At 38.7% G+C, this 21,350-nt stretch overlaps 4 protein-coding genes across 5 annotated transcripts; 3 read left to right on the top strand and 1 right to left on the bottom strand.

The window, feature by feature from the left end:
- Positions 1-895: 895 nt before the first annotated feature.
- LOC9301224 lies at positions 896-9,442 on the top strand. 2 transcript variants are annotated; one of them, XM_021031445.1, is made up of 23 exons: positions 896-1,045; positions 1,192-2,132; positions 2,363-2,478; positions 2,746-2,954; positions 3,254-3,373; positions 3,474-3,602; positions 3,683-3,808; positions 3,975-4,030; positions 4,140-4,239; positions 4,568-4,685; positions 4,863-5,072; positions 5,212-5,536; positions 5,845-5,938; positions 6,161-6,269; positions 6,367-6,629; positions 6,737-6,861; positions 7,108-7,342; positions 7,437-7,625; positions 7,706-7,992; positions 8,103-8,304; positions 8,398-8,637; positions 8,714-8,790; positions 9,031-9,442. In XM_021031445.1, the coding sequence occupies exons 2-23, from the start codon at positions 1,363-1,365 to the stop codon at positions 9,188-9,190; spliced, it is 4,260 nt and encodes a 1,419-aa protein (XP_020887104.1). In that variant the 5' UTR covers positions 896-1,045; positions 1,192-1,362; the 3' UTR covers positions 9,191-9,442. The 2 variants fall into 2 exon arrangements, with proteins under 2 accessions (XP_020887104.1, XP_020887097.1); XM_021031438.1 differs by having other exon boundaries at positions 897-1,045; positions 8,097-8,304.
- Positions 9,443-10,160: 718 nt separating this feature from the next.
- On the top strand, positions 10,161-10,940 carry LOC110229994. The gene has a single exon (XM_021031432.1). It carries the CDS (start codon positions 10,161-10,163, stop codon positions 10,938-10,940), a length of 780 nt encoding a protein of 259 aa, XP_020887091.1.
- Positions 10,941-15,987: 5,047 nt separating this feature from the next.
- LOC9299452 (ATP synthase subunit delta', mitochondrial) lies at positions 15,988-18,004 on the top strand. Its single transcript, XM_002865103.2, has 2 exons — positions 15,988-16,339; positions 17,367-18,004. The coding sequence occupies exons 1-2, from the start codon at positions 16,073-16,075 to the stop codon at positions 17,709-17,711; spliced, it is 612 nt and encodes a 203-aa protein (XP_002865149.1). The 5' UTR covers positions 15,988-16,072; the 3' UTR covers positions 17,712-18,004.
- Positions 18,005-19,838: 1,834 nt separating this feature from the next.
- LOC9299451 (DNA topoisomerase 2) lies at positions 19,839-20,560 on the bottom strand. The gene is made up of 2 exons (XM_021015867.1): positions 20,193-20,560; positions 19,839-19,994 (listed from the first exon to the last, which is right to left on the bottom strand). The coding sequence occupies exons 1-2, from the start codon at positions 20,535-20,537 to the stop codon at positions 19,857-19,859; spliced, it is 483 nt and encodes a 160-aa protein (XP_020871526.1). The 5' UTR covers positions 20,538-20,560; the 3' UTR covers positions 19,839-19,856.
- Positions 20,561-21,350: the final 790 nt, after the last annotated feature.

Here is a 21,350-nt window from a genome sequence, read left to right as displayed (position 1 = left end):
AAGAGACTCTCTCACGGACTAGAATGTATTATATATTTTAAGTGGAAGATAAAATATCACGAAATTGGAGATGCCGTGAACTTTATACCTGCTTACTAGATTTATGATCTAGTTGGCCCTTCGAAATCAATCTCTTAAAATTTCCCCAAATATTGGCTTTTGTCACGCCTCAAATTTCTTCTTTTTAAAACTACTGTAACATGCCAAAAAAGGAAAACAAAATAAAAATATCTACCTAACATTTTTCAAATTATCTAATCGATAGATATGAAAGATTTCAATTTTATTTTCTTACTCTTCTTAGCTAATATTTATTCGGTATTATATGGATTGACATGAATCGATAGAGTACACCGTCTCTTATATTTTAAACTAAATTAGATATTTTTCCTTATTTTTTCTGTCAACAACTAAATTTAGATATTTTTTTGAGCAATCTATTAATTTTGGTTTTCCTACTAATACCTTTGACCAGCCTCAAATATTTAAGTCTGGATATAGTACGAACAAAAGAAAAATGGTAACGGTTGCATCACACCTGCAAAACTCAGTATGGCAGTTTCGTAATTTATGGAAAGAAACAAAGGGCACTGTAGTAACTAGTAAGCTAAGCCATTAAAAAATAATAATTTTATCCTATGAAAGCAAAAACAATATTTTTCCAACTGAAATTTGTGATTCCTTTACATAGTTGATAGACATAAATCAAACTTAATTAATGTGAAATCAAATTACATAAGCGTTTTTTTCCTAATATAAACTGATAATAAAGCAAAGATTTGAAAAAGATAAAAATAAAAATAAATAGTATTTAATATTGATGCAGAGGACAGCTGTACATTTGATTCAAGCGTAGCTTCAACTCCATAACAGTCCTCTCTCTCTCTCTCTTTCTCTTTTTCTGAAGAAAGTAAAAAAAAAAAAAAAAAAGGAAAGCGAAGTAAAACAGAAAAAAGACCATCTCTGACTCACTACTCCTGAAGATCCCAAACAAAAAGCTTCTTAGTGAAAATTTCTTCCTTCATTTTCTCGATTTCTCAATCAGGTTTACCATTTTTTCTCTTCTCTGCGCTTTCTTCGTTTGTGATGAAACACTCCTCTCGCTGTGACATTGTTTTTTCCGCTTTTTTAGGTTTTTTGAAAATTTTCTTATGCGGTTTCTTTTTTTTGCTTTCTTTGTTGTTGTTGCAGAAGAAGAAGAAGAATTTTCAGATTTTGTGAATTCAGATTAGTTTCGTTCTTTGTGGAATCGTTACGGAATTTTGCTTAAGCGACTGAGAATTGCGAGTTTTCTCTTAGATGTCGTCAGTGTTGTTTTGGTTCTCTGGGATAGTGTGTGACTGATTTTTGCTTTCATTGGTGATGCTTGGACTTGTGTTCTTGTGTGTTCTTTTGGTGTCCACGCCATGTTTTAGCTTATCACAGTATGGGGGCACTGAATTTGAGAGCCCTCTGAGATTGTTTTCAGATGAAGATTCTGGGAATTCTACTAGTTTACCGATTTCTGTGACTTGTCAAGACTTGGATGGTGTTGGATCTTTGAATACCACTTGTACATTGAACTCGGATTTGCGGTTCGATTCTGATGTTTATGTATATGGAACGGGTAATCTGAACATACTTGCCCATGTTTTAGTCGATTGCCCTATCGAAGGATGTATGATCATTTTCAATGTATCTGGAACTATTCATTTGGGTCAATCAGCAAGAATCGTTGCTGGTTCTGTGGTTTTTTCTGCTATCAATTTAACAATGGATAGCAATTCATCTATTTACACGACAGCATTGGCTGGACCACCACCTTCTCAGACTAGTGGAACACCATATGGTAGTGATGGTGCGGGGGGAGGCCATGGTGGGAGAGGTGCTTCCTGTGTGAAGAGTAATAAGACGACCTATTGGGGTGGTGATGTTTATGCTTGGTCGTCTTTGCATGACCCGTGGAGCTATGGGAGCGAGGGAGGGGTTAAGTTATCCACAAAGAATATCAGAGGCAAAGGTGGAGGTCGTGTCAGACTCCTATTGAAGGACACGGTACATGTGAATGGAACTGTTTATGCAGATGGTGGTGATGCTGGAGAGGAAGGGGGTGGAGGATCTGGAGGAAGTATCTGTATTCGTGCGGTAAAGCTGTAAGTCCATGTTTCCATTTGAGTCCTATCTCAGTCATTATACAAATAATTGGAAGTTGATCGTACTATCTGTTTGGAGCTGCAACCTGACTGAAACATATTCTTGGGTGTACTTTGAAATTAATTTTACTATGGATTTGTCGTGGGAATGTGTTAAATCAAGGCGTTACTTGTTAACTTGTTAGTTTTGTTTCACTTCAATCTGTCTCACATATTATTTGAATATGTAGGAAGGGTTACGGTAAAATATCTGCATCGGGTGGGAGGGGATGGGGTGGAGGTGGCGGAGGAAGGATCTCCCTTGACTGTTACAGCATACAAGAAGATGTCAAAGTTTTTGTGCATGGTTTGTATTTCTTTTGCTTCCTATCAGGATCAGCGCTCATGCAAGTGACCTAGGTCTTCGACAAGCTGTTTTTAGTCCACATAAACCTCAGTAGTTGTGCTTTCAAGTAGTTTTAAAACCCTTCTGAAGTATTGTATCCCTATTATGGAAAACTTGATGTCCTTTTTCTTGTGTCCTGTGGATTTACTTCTCCATTTTATGCTGTGTGTTGAATATTTCAGCAGTTCATCCTTACTAAATTATCTAGTTCTATTGTCTTAACTGCAGGTGGCGCAAGTATCGGGTGCCCCAAAAATGCTGGAGCAGCTGGAACATACTTTAATGCTGAACTAGTGAGTTTAAGGGTTGGAAATGATAACATGACTACAGAGACAGAAACTCCTTTGCTCGATTTTCCTACAAGGCCTCTGTGGTCAAACATCTATGTAGATAATAATGCAAAAGTTTTGGTCCCGCTGCTGTGGACCAGAATGCAGGTCAGTATATTCCTGAATTGTCTTTCTTTTTTTCTTTTTCTTTTGATATAGTCTTGAATCTTATTCTCTACCCTGATTCTTTTGTGATCCGTGTAAACCTTGATAAGGTATTTTCGATAATACGAATGGCTTTCTATATTCTTTTTCTTTTTAAGAATTGACCTTGCAATTTCAGTACTTTTTCTTATCAAAGGAGCTTCTATGAGCTTAATAGAAGTTCCTGGGTCTCTCTTTCTTTGAAAACTTTGCATGTTGGCACTACCCCCTAATGGTTGTTCTTTATTTTTCTGATTCTGAAGGTCAGAGGTCAAATCAGTCTTTATCGGGGAAGCAGCATTGTCTTTGGGTTATCAAAATATCCAATTTCAGAATTTGAGCTTGTTGCTGAAGAACTTTTAATGAGTAACTCCGTTATAAAGGCAGGTTATTGTTCCTAACCATTCAGTAAGAATCTCGTTTCTCTTTTACCGTACTGTTCTTCCTGTATATTATGTTAAGTTACATTGTCCTTAAATGAAGGTTTTTGGTGCGTTACGACTTGTTACGAAGATGCTGCTCATGTTGAATTCTGTGATTCAAATTGATGGTGAAGGAAACCCTGCAGTGCCTTCCTCTGTCCTTGAAGTTCGCAACCTTGCAGTTCTAAGGGTATACTTGAAAATTTTATCATGTCTCTTTTGCTTAATTGGTTGGATTGGAAGACAGATTTTGACTTTTTCTTCTTGTAGGGAAAATCCGTCATTACATCTAATGCGAACTTGGGTGTATATGGTCAAGGAATGTTGACGCTCTCCGGTCCTGGGGATGCAATTAAAGGCCAGAGACTTTCCTTATCACAATTTTACAACATAACTGTAAGAAATTATTGTCTTAAAATGTTTAACCTTCCAACTTCTGTTGACTTGTATACCTCTATGTTATTATGAGATCATTTCTGTCTGTTTGTTACGAACATTTACTTAGACATAGTCATCGGTGGAGTATGCAAAACTCTTTTTTAACAGTTCATAAATTTTGCAGGTTGGGCCAGGTTCTATACTTCAAGCACCACTTGATGATTACGAAAGCAAAAACGCGTGAGTAATAGTTACTATACGTTTACATAATTTCTTTTTGTGAGGGCGAGTATTACTAGACTTAAAAATTAAAAACGCTTGTGCTAGAAAATCTCTTTCATTTTGACAGGGTTACTCAGACCCTTTGTGAGAGCAAAACATGCCCAATAGACTTGATCAGTCCGCCGGATGATTGTCATGTCAATTATACACTATCCTTTTCCCTTCAGGTATGTTTGATAAAGAAGTATCTTGCTGGTTCAAAATTATCTCTCTGGAACGAGTTCAGTTTTGTAATGTATAGACTTTGTACTACGGATTAGGTAGCTACACGTTTAAGGAGTCTACTATTAATAAGTTACTAGGCTGATTATAACTGTTTGCTAATATAGGCCAAACAACTGTGAGTACCAATATCCTGTTACACCTATAGTTATATGTAGTATCCCTTCCTGTGTTACTCTCCTGGAGTAACCAGACTTGAATGCTACTTAATAATGATTTTCTCTTACCTTTAGCGTCGAACTTTTCGTAATTCTTAACTTTTTAATTTTGTAGATATGTCGAGTTGAAGACATTCTTGTGATTGGACTTGTGAAAGGAAGCATAATTCAAATCCACAGGGCGAGAACAGTAGTGGTTACTGATGATGGCTTGATTACTGCAACTGGATTTGGTACATAAACTATGAAAACTCACCTTTCTATTCCCTTTTCAGAATATTCCTATAGCTGTTTCTGTTTGCCTTTTCACTACAGTGGGGTTCTGGCTAAGTCTTAAATTTTCAAGACCAATTTATGTATTCAAGAAGATTAATGTGGTTTCTGATTCTATACATAAATTCTTATGGCAGGTTGCAGTGGTGGCTTGGGGAAGGGGCTTTATTCAAATGGGGCTGGTAGTGGTGCTGGGCATGGAGGAAGAGGGGGATCAGGCATTTTCAATGGGAGAGTATGCAACGGAGGTCATACCTATGGTGATCCTGATTTTCCCTGTGAGCTAGGAAGCGGGGCAGAAAGTCCAGATAAATCATATGGGAATGTGACTGGTGGAGGGATGATAGGTCAGTATTATTGTATTTCACTTTTCTGCTTATTTATTATTTATTATTCTAAGACAGGTGGCCAATACTCTTTGAAATAGCTGTTTACTCATCTGGCACTGTCAAGTGACATTTACAAATTTGTTTTCCACCTTTTCAGTAATTGGCTCCATCCAGTTTCCTCTTTTGATACTTAATCTGCGTGGATCTCTGAGCTCTGATGGCCAAAGCCTTTGGAAGCCAACAGCGAATGGTAACAGATCTTTGGTCGGCGGAGTTGGTGGGGGATCTGGTGGGACGATTCTTCTTTTCCTTCAGATGCTTGAGCTCTCAAAGAATTCATCTCTATCAGTTCGAGGGGGCCGGGGTGGCCCTCTTGGGGGTGGTGGGGGTGGAGGGGGAAGACTTCACTTTCACTGGGACATGTTACACACTGGGGACGAGTATTCTCCTGTTGCAGTTGTCAAGGGGTCCATTAGTAATAGGTATGCACCATTACCATGACAAGTGTAGCAATCTCTCTTGCGTGCTAGCTACCTTTTGGTTCATTTGTAATACTGAGGTAAAATATGCATATATACGTTGATTTAGTACTATGCAGGGTCATGGATATGAGAGGAAAATGGTATCTTAGTGTTTGATGGTTGAGACTCTGCCTGTACTATTTTCGTTATGAAAATTTCGGAACATTTGGAACACTGTGGAGTCTGACAGAAATGTTTTTAATCTGCAAAACGCGTCGTCATGAAAATTGAACACAGACCTTGAATTGGTTTCTTTCTGATGTCTTCAGAGGAGGTGCAGGGGACAATGGAGGTCGATTCGGGGAAGAGGGAACAATGACTGGGAAAAAGTGTCCGAAGGGACTCTATGGTACATTTTGCTTGGTAAGTCTTATGGTTTATTATGTTGTAGTTACTTCGAGTCTGGCCATTTATGGCTTAGCCTTGTGCCAATTCTGCCTATCTCTTATTCTAGCAAATAAATGGGCGTAACAAACCAAAAAATTAGACAGTCCCAGTAGTGTTCTTTTAGCATAATTGCAAATCTCTGTCTTGTTTGCTTGTGCATGATACTTCTCGTATTTCTGGATTCATGTATTCTTCCAGGAATGCCCCATTGGCACTTACAAGAATGTTGAAGGCTCTGACAAACATCTTTGTACTCCCTGCCCGCCTGAGCATCTTCCAAGTCGTGCAAAATTTGTATACGTACGAGGTAGTTTATCTAATAGTTCTCTTACTCTTCCATTCCCTGATCTTTTGTTTCTTCTTAATTGGTATGTCTTCTGACGGAAGGTGCTTTGAATCTGCAGGAGGAGTTAGTGAACCTGTTTGTCCCTATAAATGTGTATCTGACAAATACAGATTGCCAAACTGCTATACACCTCTGGAAGAGCTTGTCTATACATTTGGAGGGCCATTGCCCTTTACCCTTCTTCTATCTTGTGTGGTGGTAGTTTTGGGTCTGTTGCTAAGCACATTAAGTATCAAATTACTCAGATTGAGTTTCTATGGTGCCAATTCCATCGAACACCAGAGTGCTCATTGTTTACCCCATCTTCTGTCACTCTCTGAGGTATTGTGTTGCGAAAATCGTCTTCTTTCAAGTCTTATATTTTCTCTGTAAGACATATGGATCCAGTATCTGTCGACCAAACACATGCCTGTTTCTTGTCATTCCAGGTTCGAGGCGCAAAATCTGAGGACACGCAAACCCATGCTTACCGTATGTACTTCATGGGTCCAAACACTTTCAGGGAACCTTGGCATCTGCCCTACTCTCCTCCTGATGCAATCATAGAGATAGTGTAAGGATATAACTTGACTGGGTTAAATACTGTTGTGATTATTGTTGCTAAATGTTTGAATGAAGTGTTGAACTCTAACTACTGGCAAGAATAAAAGAGAATCTATATTGTACTATGTATGTCATTAATCCCGAGTCCCGTTTTCTTTTAATTCTACTCTTTTTGCTTATCAATGTGACATTGGCCTTTGGCTCACTTTATTCCAAGGTATGTTCACTCATAGTTCTGTACATTTCTGATTCGCAGGTACGAAGATGCTTTTAACAGATTTATTGATGAAATAAACTCTACCGCAGCATATGATTGGTGGGAAGGGTCTGTGCACAGCATTCTATCAGTTCTTGCAAATCCTTGTGCCTGGTCGTGGAAACAATGGCGTCGCAGGAGAAAAATTCACCGCCTTCAAGAATATGTCAAATCTCAATATGACCACTCTTGCCTCCGCTCATGCAGATCTAGAGCTCTCTACAAAGGGATGAAGGTTCAGATTCTTATTAACTAATATTATCCTTAATTCTTCACAGTCATGTAGCTTTAACTTCTCATTTTGACTGCTGTGTCCAACGTCGAAACAGGTTGGAGCCACTCCGGATCTGATGGTTGCATACATAGATTTCTTTCTTGGCGGTGATGAGAAGCGTGTAGATATGGTCTCCATTATACAGAAAAGATTCCCAATGTGCATACTTTTTGGTGGAGATGGAAGTTATATGTCACCTTATAGTCTCCATAGTGATACACTGTTAACAAATCTTCTTGGCCAGGTTAGCTTTCTTTGTCTGTGTTTTGTTTTTCCAAAATCTCCACTCTGAAAATCTCCTAAAGGCTCCAAATGACTATTCAGCACATCCCACCAAGTGTTTGGCACCGGTTTGTTGCTGGTTTAAATGCTCAGCTTAGGACTGTGAGGCACGGATCAATTCGTTCAGCATTACTTCCTGTCATTAGGTGGATAAACAGCCATGGAAATCCTCAGCTAGAATTCCATGGAGTAAGAATTGAACTTGGATGGTTTCAAGCTACTGCTTCTGGATATTACCAACTTGGTATCTTGGTTTTTGTTGGCGATTTTCCTCTGAACACTGTAAACCGATCACTTTCGTTCAGCAGAAGTGACGACGAGTCACCTCGGTGAGCCATGATAGATTGTGCTTTTCTTTGATCTAACCTAGCTAATGTCTCTTGTCTTAGACTTAAAGACACTTATCCTGCTTAATCATAACTCCATTTTCTAGGAACAGCTCTGCATGTCCCAGCAAATCTCTTATCGAGTTGCAGCAAAACTTGATCCAACCAGGACATGGATTATCTCGGAAGAGGATCAATGGTGGAATCAATGGAGGCCTCATCAATGAGATTTCACTAGAATCTTTGGAGTACCGAAGGGATTTACTTTTTCCATTTTCTCTCTTATTGAACAACACTCGACCTGTTGGGCGTCAGGTTACATTTTCATCTCTCCTCAATAACTCGTCTTATGATCTGTTTTTACTTTCTTCTTAACATAAGCAAACAAAAATCTTGTGGTTTATGCAGGACACTCTTCTCCGTTTGATCTCCATCCTTCTCCTTGCTGATCTTTCAGTTACGCTACTTGCATTACTTCAGTTCTATTGGCTTGCCATTGCAGCCTTTCTCGCTATCCTCCTGATTCTCCCTCTCTCCCTGCTTTGCCCATTTCCTGCCGGCCTTAACGCTTTATTAAGTAAAGAAATGAGAAGAGCCTCACTTGCTCGTATCTACGGCCTTTGGAATGCTACATCTCTAACAAACGTCGTAAGTCAATACAAACATAATTCAAAACTAGTGACCTTTTTTCGACTATTGTATCTTATTCGCAAGTATTCTGCAGATTGTGGCTTTCATTTGCGGTGTCATTCATTCCGGGTTTTTCTCTGACGAGCTACCAAACATCTGGAACGCCATAAGGTAATAAATAGTGTTTCTGTCCTCTCTTAAACATTCAAAAGTATCGTAAAGTTGCACCATCCATACTATAATCAGTCTTAACCTTAAACCCTCACACTTTGTTGGAACTAGAAAGACAAATTTAGAGATCTTCGCTGTTAGATGATTATAGAACATCAAACGTCTTCGTTATTCATTACCCGTATATTGAGTGAAAAAACTTTTTAGTAAATGATCTTAAAATTGGTAATGGTTTGGCAGGGATGATGATAGATGGTGGGTGTTACCAACAATCCTCTTGTTACTCAAGTCAATACAAGCTCGGTTCCTTGATTGGCACGTCGCAAATCTAGAAGTACCAGACTTTTCTCTTCTTTGTCCAGATCCAGATACCTTCTGGGCATATGAATCTGGAGCTTGACCATCAACATGATTATAAAGAAAGACAAGCAAAAGGCATATCATATTTTTCATGTAAATCTTTGAAAAAGTACAAAGTTCTTCTCAGTGATAGTTGTTAAAAACAGTTCTCTAGAACATCTGGTTATATTTCTGGTGCCGAATTAGGGTTTTGCCAGATCAATGGTAGTTGTAGAAAACTAGAGCGAGAGATGTATTGCTTTGCAACAACATACAAATTTAGAACACAATGGAGACTAATCCTAAAACCTAACCCAAATTTTAATTTAATTAGATTTATTTCGTTTTGTATACATTAAAATTTTTAAACTGAAATATATTAAAAGGATGAAATTACATACGTCAGCATTTTCTATTAATGTGATACAATGAAACTTTTGAACTTTTTGAACTTTTGACAGAAGTTACAGAAAAGAACATTAGCGAAAAAAACTGAAATCTAAATAGAACAACAAAACTAGAAAAAGACAAACTAGGTGCACTAGTGAAAACCCAACAAAATCTCAAAAAGAAGCACCGATTCCGAAGCGTGATTTCCTCAACTCAAAAAGTATTCATCGTTGTTGCCACGAGCAATCCTAACCTAGGGCATGATAGACATCAAATATATTTTGTTACACGATATTAGGATTCTGTTTATATTGTTTTTATTATCCATGATTATGTGGATACTCTCCTGATTTTGTGTAACCTCTAAGGCTATATAAAGCCATGTACATATGATGTTAATGATCAAGGAAATACACAAGCTTTCATGGTATCAGAGCTTCTACGGTTCTGATCCTCCTTTTTTTTCTCTTTCTCTTTATCTCTCTTCTTCTTTCTTTTCTTCCTCACGCCAACATGGCTGCAGCAAACACTAACACCGAACGCTGCTATGGTGTTCAAACATCAAAAATCAAATTCCCGTGCTCCTTGATGAAAATGAGCACAACTACGATGCCTAGAGAGAGCTCCTCCTCACCCACTGCATGGCGTTTGATGTCTCCGCACATCTCGACGGCTCCACTCCGCCTGCCAACGCTAATGATGCAGCTTGGCTCAAACATGATGGTCTTGTGAAGCTTTGGCTTTATGGCACCATGTCTCCAACCCTGTTTCGATCTTCCTTTCAACAAGGAGGTACGGCTCGTGATCTCTGGTTACGCGTCGAGAACCAGTTCCGAAACAACAGAGAGGCGAGAGCTATTCAGCTCGATAACGAACTCCGCACGATGGAGATTGGAGACTTGCCGGTTCGTGACTACTGCCAAAAGATGAAGTCAACTGCTGATCTTCTCTCCAATGTTGGCACACCAGTCAACGACAGAATTCTTGTTATGTACATCATCAATGGACTTAACGAGAAATTTGATAACATTATCAACGTTATCAAACACAAAGATCCTTTTCCGACTTATGATTCTGCAAAATCTATGCTTGAATGGGAGGAGACACGAGTCCAAAAATCACACCGCGCCACCGCTTCACACACGGCCAACTCCTCATCCTCCACCGCCCTCACTGTTTCATCACCACAGCAGCCATGCCATACCTCCAATCGAAATCGCAATGGAAATCAGAGGGGAAATCGAAGAGGAGGCCGAGGTAACAACAGAGGAGGCCGAGGAAACTTCTCTTACAATCAAACTCCTTGGGGTTCGACCCCGTTTTGGGCACCCCCACCCCCGCATTGGCTGCAACAGTACCACACGTGGCCACAGGTTCAGCAACAGCCTTCTGCACCACAGCAACAAGCCCACCTTGTTTAGTTTCCAATGCAGGGCTGCACATCTGAATCAATCGCTGACCTTTCTACTACAGATTGGCTCATGGATTCTGGCGCCACTTCTCACCTAGCCACCTCCACATGTATGCTCCAATCTACTCTTAATCGTAATACTAATTAAACTGTCATTGTGGGTAACGGTTCTTCCATCCCGGTTTCAGCCATAGGTTCCTCCCTCATTAGAACCAAAACCAAACCTCTTGCACTCACCAATGTCCTTGTTACTCCAAATATTGTTAAAAACCTGATTTCTGTTCGTAAGTTCACCTGTGACAATTGGTGTTCTGTGGATTTTGATCCTTTTGGTTTTACTGTGAAGGATCTTCAAAGCCAGAAAGCTCTACTCCGATGTGAAAGCTTCGGTGATCTCTATTCCCTTCCTGCTTCTTTCAATAAAACATCGGTTGCTTCTACTGCTCTCTTGGCTTCCACCCCAACTCTTTGGCACAAAAGACTTGGCTACACGAATAACGCTTCTCTTAATTCCATTTTTAATTCCCACCCATCACTATGTAATAAAGGGAAACTTTCTTTTTCTTGTGAACCATGTTATCTAGGAAAATCAATAAAACTTCCTTTCCGGGCTTCTGCATCTTTTGTTCCCAAACCTTTTGATATCATTCACTTTGATTTATGGTCTTCTCCAATTTCAAGTTTAAGCGGCATCAAATATTATGTTCTGTTCTTGGATCAATTCACTCATTATCTGTGGGTTTATCCTCTTCGACGTAAGAGTGAAGTGGTTTCCAAGTTCCTTCACTTTTCTGCTTATGACGAAAATCAGTTCAACACCACAATAAAAAACTTTCAATGTGATTGTAACAACCCGGTTTCAGGAATATGGTGGTGCATGCGGAGAGGTTTAAAAGAATTGATTTTGCTACCTATGTCACCAAAGTGCACTTATCTTTTCGGTCAACTGTCCTGAGAGAACTCCACAGTTAAGCGTGCTTAGGCTGGAGTAGTTTCAGGATGGGTGACCTTACCTTCCGGAAAGTGATTGTCGAAACTGTGTGGGTGAGGACAAAACACAGGGAAAGATCATATGGTGATTTGTAGGGTCCGTAAACAAGTCTTTAAAGCCTCCTGGACGTAGCGGACCGGCCGTCGGACAGGGGTGGGCCCATGGGCCCGAGAGAGGACGTGGGGCCCACTGGTAGGGACGGTCGGGGCGTTACAAGTGGTATCAAAGCCGAACCCAGACGAGTGTGGAGTCAAGAGGGCTCACACCATAGGGGGTGACGGTCTTGGTGCGCAACGAGGACGTTGCGATCTGTTAGTGGGGTTGAATTGTAACACCCCGGTTTCAGGAATATGGTGGTGCATGCGGAGAGGTTTAAAAGAATTGATTTGGCTACCAATGTCACCAAAGTGCACTTATCTTTTCGGTCAACTGTCCTGAGAGAACTCCACAGTTAAGCGTGCTTGGGCTGGAGTAGTTTCAGGATGGGTGACCTTCCGGGAAGTGATTGTCGGAACTGTGTGAGTAAGGACAAAACACAGGGAAAGATCATGTGGTGATTTGTAGGGTCGGTAAAAAAGTCTTTAAAGCCTCTCAAACGTAGCGGACCGGCCGTCAGACAGGGGTTGGCCCATGGGCCCGAGAGAGGACGTGGGGCCCACTGGTAGGGACGGTCGGGGCGTTACAGTGATAATGGGGGTGAGTTTAACAACTCTGAATTTCAAAAGTTTTGTGCTTCTAAAGGGATCATGATTCGATTTTCTTGTCCTCACACTTCCCAACAAAATAGAAGGTCCGAGAGGATGATTCGAACCGTCAATAATGCCATACGAACTCTCTTGTTTCAAGCTCGACTTCCACCATCTTTCTGGGTCGAAGCTCTTAATGCCGCTGTCCATGTCCTAAACATCACTCCCTCAAAAGCTATACAAAATCAAATCCCACAAACTCTCCTCTTTCAAAAGCAACCACAATACGACCACCTTCGCGTATTTGGGTGCTTATGCTTCCCAAACCTAAACCACTCCAACCTCCCAAAACTTTCACCAAGAATAGTACCCTGTTTATTTCTTGGCTATCCCTCTCAACATCGAGGTTACCGCTGCATGGATCTCAAAACAAACAAAATTATTATCTCTCGTCATGTTTACTTTGATGAAGATAAGTTTCCAGCAGCTGTCCCTACGATGCCGAAAGAGCCATATCACTTCCTTCATGTCTCTGACGAACCTTCCCCACTCTTCCAATCCATTTTTCAAGCTCCATTCTCCCATCCGCCAGCTCAAAACACCACAACCACAGCCCAAACACGTACCACTCGTCCTGATCCAATTTTTTGAGTCCCATATTCTATTCAAACAATGTCCAAATCCGGGATAACCAAACCAAAACAAATTTTGTCCCTCATTGCTAAAACCAAATCGCCACTTCCTAGAAGCCATCTCCAAGCCTTATCTGACCCTAACTGGAATCCCGCAATGACTGATGAACATAGTGCTATGATTAAGACTAGAACTTAGAATTTGGTACCTAGGCCGCCTAACGTTAATGTGGTGCGATCTATGTGGTTAAATACGCATAAATATGATGTTGATGGTGTTCTTTCTCGCCATAAGGCAAGACTGGTTGCGAATGGTAAATCACAGGAGGAAGGAGTTGATTTCAATGAGACATTTAGTCCAGTTGTAAGGCCTACAACAATTCGTACGATGCTTAATGTTGGAGTCGCTTTAGAGTGGCCAATTCATCAGTTAGATGTCAAAAACAATTCTTACAAGGTGACCTGGAAAAGACTGTTTATATGCATCAACCGCCAGGGTTTGTGGATCCGAACTATCCCAATTATGTATGCAAACTCAACAAGGCAATCTACGGTCTTAAGCAGGCACCACGAGCTTGGAACTCGAAATTTTCTTCATATCTGAAACTCCTGGGTTTTGTTCAAAGCAAAGCTGACTCTTCTTTGTTTATTCTTAAGACTGGCTGAGAGTTTGCTTACCTGCTTCTGTACGTTGACGACATCCTCCTCACTGCCTCAACACCTCATCTCCTCTGTCGCATCATTGATAAACTCAAAACGGAATTTCCGATGACAGATTTGGGAAAACTACGTCACTTTCTCGGCATCAAGGCGGATTTCAACGCAAAAGGCTTATTCTTGTCTCAATCTGTCTATGCTAAAGATATAATTACTCGAGCTGGCATGACGGATTGTAAGCCTCTTGCTACTCCAGTGGACTTTAAATCGAAACTCTCCATCGGTGATGGTGAATCGCTTAAAAATCCTACCTACTATCGCCAACTTGCAGGTGCTCTCCAATATCTCACTTTGACTAGGCCAGATATTTCATATGATGTTCATCAAATTTGCCTCTATATGCACACGCCTCGTCAGCCTCACCTTCATGCTCTCAAACGCATCATCCGTTATATCAAAGGCACGCTCAATTACGAGATTCAGATGGTTCGTGGTCAGATAGATTCGCTAACAGCCTACTCAGATGCAGATTGGGCAGGGTGCCCCGACACACAACGGTCAACTTCAGGTTACTGCGTCTACCTTGGTCCCAATCTTATCTCGTGGTCGGCAAAGAGACAGAAAACACCCTCACGTTCTAGCTCTAAAGCCGAGTATAGAGGCGTAGCCAACACAGTTGCCGAGCTTACTTGGATACGAAACCTCATGGTAGAGTTGCATCGTCCCATCAAGAAAGCCTTTGTTGTTTACTGTGACAATGTCGGTTCGGTTTACCTCTCCACTAACCCGGCTCAACATCAACGGACGAAGCACGTTGAGCTCGATATATACTTCGTTCGTGACAAAGTTGCTATTGGAGATGTCAAAGTTCTACATGTTCCCACTTCGCTACAATACGCCGATATCTTTACGAAGGGTCTCCCGACATCACTACACAATGAATTCCGTACCAGCTTCACCGTTCTTCTGACGATGTGACTGAGGGAGGGTGATAGACATCAAATATATTTTGTTACACGATATTAGGATTCTGTTTATATTGTTTTTATTATCCATGATTATGTGGATACTCTCCTGATTTTGTGTAACCTCTAAGGCTATATAAAGCCATGTACATATGATGTTAATGATCAAGGAAATACACAAGCTTTCAGGACAGTCCTCAAACTTCAGGAAAGGGCGCTTACAGTTTCTCCGAAAATTAACGCAAAAAGGGATGGCTATAACACGGGAACATATGCGGACAGCCAGAGTACTAAACCTTAATCTGATTTTAATCTTCCGATTTTCTTTTGTTCAACAGCTTAATAATCATCATATGCTAGTATGATGTCTTTGTATGGATGTTAAAAAAAAAAAAAAAGGTTCAGACTAAAACTAAACCTAAATCTAAATCTGAATCCAACAAACGTGATCAAGAATTCAAGATGGTTCAACTTTTGTAATTTAATATTTCCATTATATATGGCTTTCGGTTATTTGTTGGGTCCATTCGGTTTCGGTTCATTCGGTTCTAAAATTTAGTATCGATATTTTAAAATTTTGGTTCGGTTTCGGTTCCGGTTATTTCGGTTTTAAAATTTAGTATCTATTCGGTTATTTCGCTTAGGATATTTTCGGATATTTCGGTTATTTTCGAGTATTTTTTGATATATTTTTGTTATTTTGAGTATTTTAACTATTTTTATAAAGTTTTCAAGTATTTTGATTATTTGGTATATAAATAACTAATTATTTTGAAAATATAATTGTATTTCGGGTATTTCGGTTATCCAAAATATTTTGGTTCGGTACCGATTCGGTTACGGTAAATTCGGTTATTAATTTTACTATTCATTCGCTTATTTTCAAATTTTCGGTTCGGTTCTGTTTTTTTACTTTGGTTTCGGTTCGGTACATGCGGTTCGGTTTATCTAATAACGAATTGACGATATAGATATAATAAGATGGGCTACAAATGGGCTTTAAGTTTAGGCCTTACCCAGCATATATGGGCCGAAACACGAAAACTCACCTCACTCGCCAACAGTGCGCGTGAGCTTCAGAGTCTGAGAAAACACTTGAGCTACAACGTTTTTAAGAGTTTTTCAGATTCTCTCTCTTTCTCATCTGCGACGTCTAATTTCCCAAATTTCTCAGAGAGACTCAAATCACCACCACCACCAAAATCGCCGCCATGTTGAAACAAGCTTCTCGTCTCCTCTCCCGATCTGTCGCCGCCGCATCTGCCAAATCGGCGACGACTCGTGCCTTTTCAACGGAACTTCCATCGACGCTCGATTCGACTTTCGTCGAGGCATGGAAGAAAGTCGCACCGAATATGGAACCACCGCAGACTCCTTCTGCTTTCATGAAACCTCGTCCTTCGACTCCTTCTTCTATCCCAACGAAGCTCACCGTCAATTTTGTCCTTCCTTACACATCTGAGCTTACCGGGAAAGAGGTTTGGTTTTCCATCTTCTTCGATCTTCTGGTCCCATTTAGGGTTTGATCTATTCATGGTGCTCTTCGTGTGAATACGTCTGATTGTTGGATTGTGTGTGGCTTTTGGTTTGTGATTGATCTGGACCATTTTGGATTTGTTCTATAATTTGTTACGCTGATATTTGATTCATGATAAGATATGCAAATGTGCTTAATTAGGTCTTAGGACCTTTGATTTTGGTTAGATCTGACGGCGCTACATTTTAGGGTTTTGATGCCGTTACCAGAGTCTAGCAATTGTTGATTTTTGCGTTACAATGACAAGAATTATTCTAGTTTCTGGATGTTTCTCAAACATTGTTTGCAGTGAAGAATTGTCAAAAATTTGCACCTCTTGGTTGTTAAAAATACACAATCTTCTTATAGTTCAAAAGTTAACCATGTATTCAGTATCTGAGTATGTTGCTTGTTACATCACTGAAAAAGTTGAGACTAGTCGAATAATTTACTGCTCTCTGTTGATCAATCATTGAAATGGGATATGTGAATTCCGACTCTTGATAAAGAGGTCTGTTATTGAGATTCTATTCATAGAAATGATCCCAATTTTAGTGTTTGTCTGGCTTTTTTTTGGTTTCAGTTACAATGGTATTCACATATAATGTCTGTTTCATATATGATCTATTCTCCTTTATTGATATATAATGTGGTATATTCTTAGACTGAATGTCGATTATAACGGCTTAACTTTTATGAGTTAATCTCCATAGCCAGTAGTCATATATATCATATAGTATTTAGATTCTCGTAGTACATATGAAGATCAGTAGGCGTAGATGGTGCATTCGCTGTAGGTATCTCTTTGCAACAATAGCTTAAATCTTGCCAGACTTATTTCCTGATGCATTTTCCAACCATCTTGTTACTGCGCTATCATCTTCACATTCTATACGTACAAAATTAAAACTTCCCTGATCCTAGAGTTTCATTTATTATATCTTTAATCATAACTCAAAGCTGATTGGTTTCTCTTCATATACTTGAAGGTCGACATGGTCATCATTCCCGCATCAACAGGGCAAATGGGTGTCTTGCCCGGACACGTTCCAACAATTGCTGAGCTAAAACCCGGTATTATGTCTGTCCATGAAGGCACTGACGTGAAGAAATACTTCCTGAGCAGTGGTTTTGCATTCCTCCACGCAAATTCAGTCGCCGACATAATCGCGGTTGAAGCTGTACCACTTGACCACATTGACCCTAGCCAAGTCCAAAAGGGTTTAGCTGAGTTCCAACAGAAACTTGCTTCTGCCACAACAGATCTTGAGAAAGCAGAGGCACAGATTGGTGTTGAGGTTCACAGTGCCATCAATGCAGCTCTCTCGGGCTAAAAGAAGGTTACTCTCTTTCTTTATTTCTTCGAAGAAAAAAAAAAAAACTAAATCATTTGGCTTTTCAAGTGATTAGTGAAGTCCCTTTTTACTACTACAAAGGATGGAATAAACTAGAAATTGATTTTTCTTGTTTAATTGTGTTGGACGTTTGTTTGAATAAATGATTTTGTTTTAAGGGGCACAAACCCAAAAAAGTTTCTTGTGTTCATATCTCTGCACCTTTGTTTTTGGGTATGACTTTGTTGTGTTGAGAAACTAAGTTGGAATCTATTTAAGGTTTCGTTTCCTAATATTTTCTGTAACACCTGTTTTATCTTGGCCTTGAATGGCTGCAGTTTTTGGAGTAGTTTTTGGCTTATGATTGTGCAAAAATCCAATAATTAGATTTCCTAAAAAATAGGGAAACCAGATTTTAGGAGATTTTGGTTTTTCTTCATAGAAACCAAAAACCAAGTTTTGTGGGTTTTTCTAAACATTTTACGTCAATTTTTTTTTAAATTCTTTTTTATTATTTTAATTATGTTATTTTTACCATTTACCAATTTATTTAAAACTAAAACCCTATTTTATGTAGAAAAACTAAAAACTAAATAAATTACCATTCAAAATTTTGCAAAAACTAAAATCTACACCAAAAATCAAAAACCACAAAAATCAAAAACCAAAAACCAAAATCCAAAAACTAGAATCTAAAAACCAATTAAAAACTACTAAACATTCAGGGCCCTTGTCTTTTAAGCCCTTAATGTGTTTTTCTTCTGTTACAGAGCCAAAAATAATAAGATTGTCGGCTTTTATGTTAGTGTCAGTCAACTAAATGCTTATATTCCCATGGAAAAAATTGGGGAAAATGGGAGAGAGGAAAAAAGAAACTGTAAGACTAAGAAATAGTGAAAATGATCGAATCCATTATCCAACAAAAACGGGTAGTGATGGGAAACAAGTTGACGATGAACGCTGAATCAGGAAAGATTAAATTATTAATGGGCAACTGAGTAAAAACCAATATGGGCTAGTAGAAATTATCGACGAGCAAGCCCAAGCACGAATAAAAACATTCTCTACTCGCAAAGCTAGCGCATGATAAAAATAACTCGCTTAATTCTCCTCAATTTCCGTTCTATATGACTTTGCACCTTGAATTAATCAGTGTTTTCACGCTCAATCTGACGTGTCCGGTCCGAAAGATTAATCCGCGATTCGAATACTTTTTCGATTTGAGTTTATTGTTAATATCCAACAATTTTAAATTGGAGAGGCCCACAAAAACACGCCAGTAATCCGGTATCCGGCCGCATCTTTGTTCAAAAAAAATCATTTGATTTTGGAATAAAATATAAAGTTCTAAACTTTTAGTGTATTCACTATTCAATTATGTTTAGAACTTTTTTCAGTTCTTCGTATTTACTATCCTACTGTCTTAATATTTTCGTATTGTTAGACTTCATATTTTGTTAAACATAGTATGATTATTTTTATTACTATTTTTATAAAATTACATAATCTATATAAATATTAAATACATTAAACAAATTTTAATCAATTGACATGTGTTCGAACCCGGTTGATCCAGTGACCCAGAAGGTGTGACTTCGATGTTGATTGACGTTAGATCACTGTTGTTCTTGAACTCCTGCAGAAAGAAGGAGACTGAATCACAAAGAAGCATACACGAATTCTATGAAACTTTGTAATTAAAGCAGAAATTCTACCTGGATAAAACCTTTCTCTTTCGTATCTTGCAAAAAACTTATATACTTCTTTGTCCATTTGTAGACTGGTAGCTCCGTTATCACAAGAGTAGTCTCATTAATCACCTCGAATAGACCACTGGTTTTGTAGGTACATGGACCTTCCTTAGACGCAGTCGTCACACCTGCCTTGGATTTAACTTTTTCTATAGTTCCTTTAAATTTTCTGTACCAAGGATCCATTGCTATCATTACTTCCCCTTTAAGGAGACGTCTTATATTCTCAGCAATCTCTCTAGGGTCATATTTAGGTATGAACGTACTCCAACCGCTTCCAACCCCTCTGGCACCGTTAACAAGTACGGTTGGAATTACCGGCATATAGCTGAAAAACATTAAATAATCTAAAATTACTAAAAGCCAAATGTATTGCACTGAGTTGGGCAAATAATTACCATAATGGCTCTATAGTTTTCCCATCTTCCTTCAAGTACTGTAGGTGGACATCATCATCATTCGGAAACAAAACTCTTGCCATGACCGATAGCTCAGTGAAAATATATTTTGGGTTGGAAGCATCTTTACCACCCTATAGAACAATTACAACCATGATGAGTACGAGCATAGTTGAAAATATATTCTGGAATCTTTCACACCACATCCTACGAATATACAAACTCAACAAAGCAAGCCACAATCCAATCCCAATAAGAAAGTTAAAGTGTCATAACCTCACGCTTACGAGTTAAGCATCATAAACGAGAACAAATGATTAATCTATACTTACCGAGATTCGAGAACCAAACTGGCCATCTGGGTCAAGTAAATTGACATTGTTGGGGCTACCAACATAATCCTGTGCCATCCTAACAATCGTTTTAGCCAAACTCTGTTGGCTGTGGTGATACGAGCAAGTTTTAGAAACATCAGAAGCAAGCTGCTCCACCGTGACTTTTTTGTTGCATTTGAACAGGGTGAACAGAATCTTTCTTGATGATAGCTTGAGCCCATCAGCCACTGAAGGAATACACCTTTCGAGATTTGCTTGGAAAAAGTATATTAATTCAAAATTAATAAAATCATGATATGAAATCCTCGTTATAGATCGGTCTAGATGGGTGTCAGGCTGCATAAACAAAATTAGAAAGTCAAAGATTAAATAAGCAAATTGTAATTTTTAATTATACTGTTTGATCTCCAATTAAATTTTATCTTATTTTTTCAAATATTTAGTTTTTCTTATTCTAATTTGAAATAAGTTTAATTTTTTAAAACCGCACAATTTCAGCGCGTGAAGAGATGTCCTTTAACTTTTTAGTACATACAAATTCGCGTCTTTTTTATATTTCGTATTACCTAAAAACTATAATTTATAATTTATTATTGCTATTTATAGGTTAGATTTTAACATTTTCAAGATTTTTTTTTTACAAACCCTTCAGAAAAAACGTCAACGCTAATTTGATTTTCAATTTGTTGTATAACTTTTTCTGATCAAATTTATAAATGTTGGCTGTCAAAATTATTGCATAATGGGAATACTATAAAATCAGTATGTAATATACAATTATACATCATTTTAACGCAAACCGATATTAAAGATTACATAAACAAAATTATTGGTCAATGGATTTTAATTGATTAGATTGATCGAAGGATAATTTTGAAAAGAATGAAAAGTTATTGGTCAATGGATTTTAGTTGATTAAAACATTCAACCAAATTATTGATTTTAATTTTTCTTTCCGTTAATAGCAGTTATAATACCTAAATACCAGTTAAACTAGTGTTATTTGCTTCATGGTTTATCCAAAGATAAGTCATCTATATTGAGAATTCATATGTTTGAAGGATGGTTATAGTGTTCTAAGCTTGATCGAAAGGTGGTCGGGAACCCAACATAATATATCTTGAGACGAGATGACAAAACGATGTTTTCCATAGT

This window comes from Arabidopsis lyrata, assembly GCF_000004255.2.
Source record: "Arabidopsis lyrata subsp. lyrata unplaced genomic scaffold ARALYscaffold_8, whole genome shotgun sequence".
NCBI classification, from domain to species: Eukaryota; Viridiplantae; Streptophyta; class Magnoliopsida; order Brassicales; family Brassicaceae; genus Arabidopsis; species Arabidopsis lyrata.
Note: the sequence above shows the minus strand (reverse complement) of the source record. Positions and strands in the feature narration are given on the sequence as shown.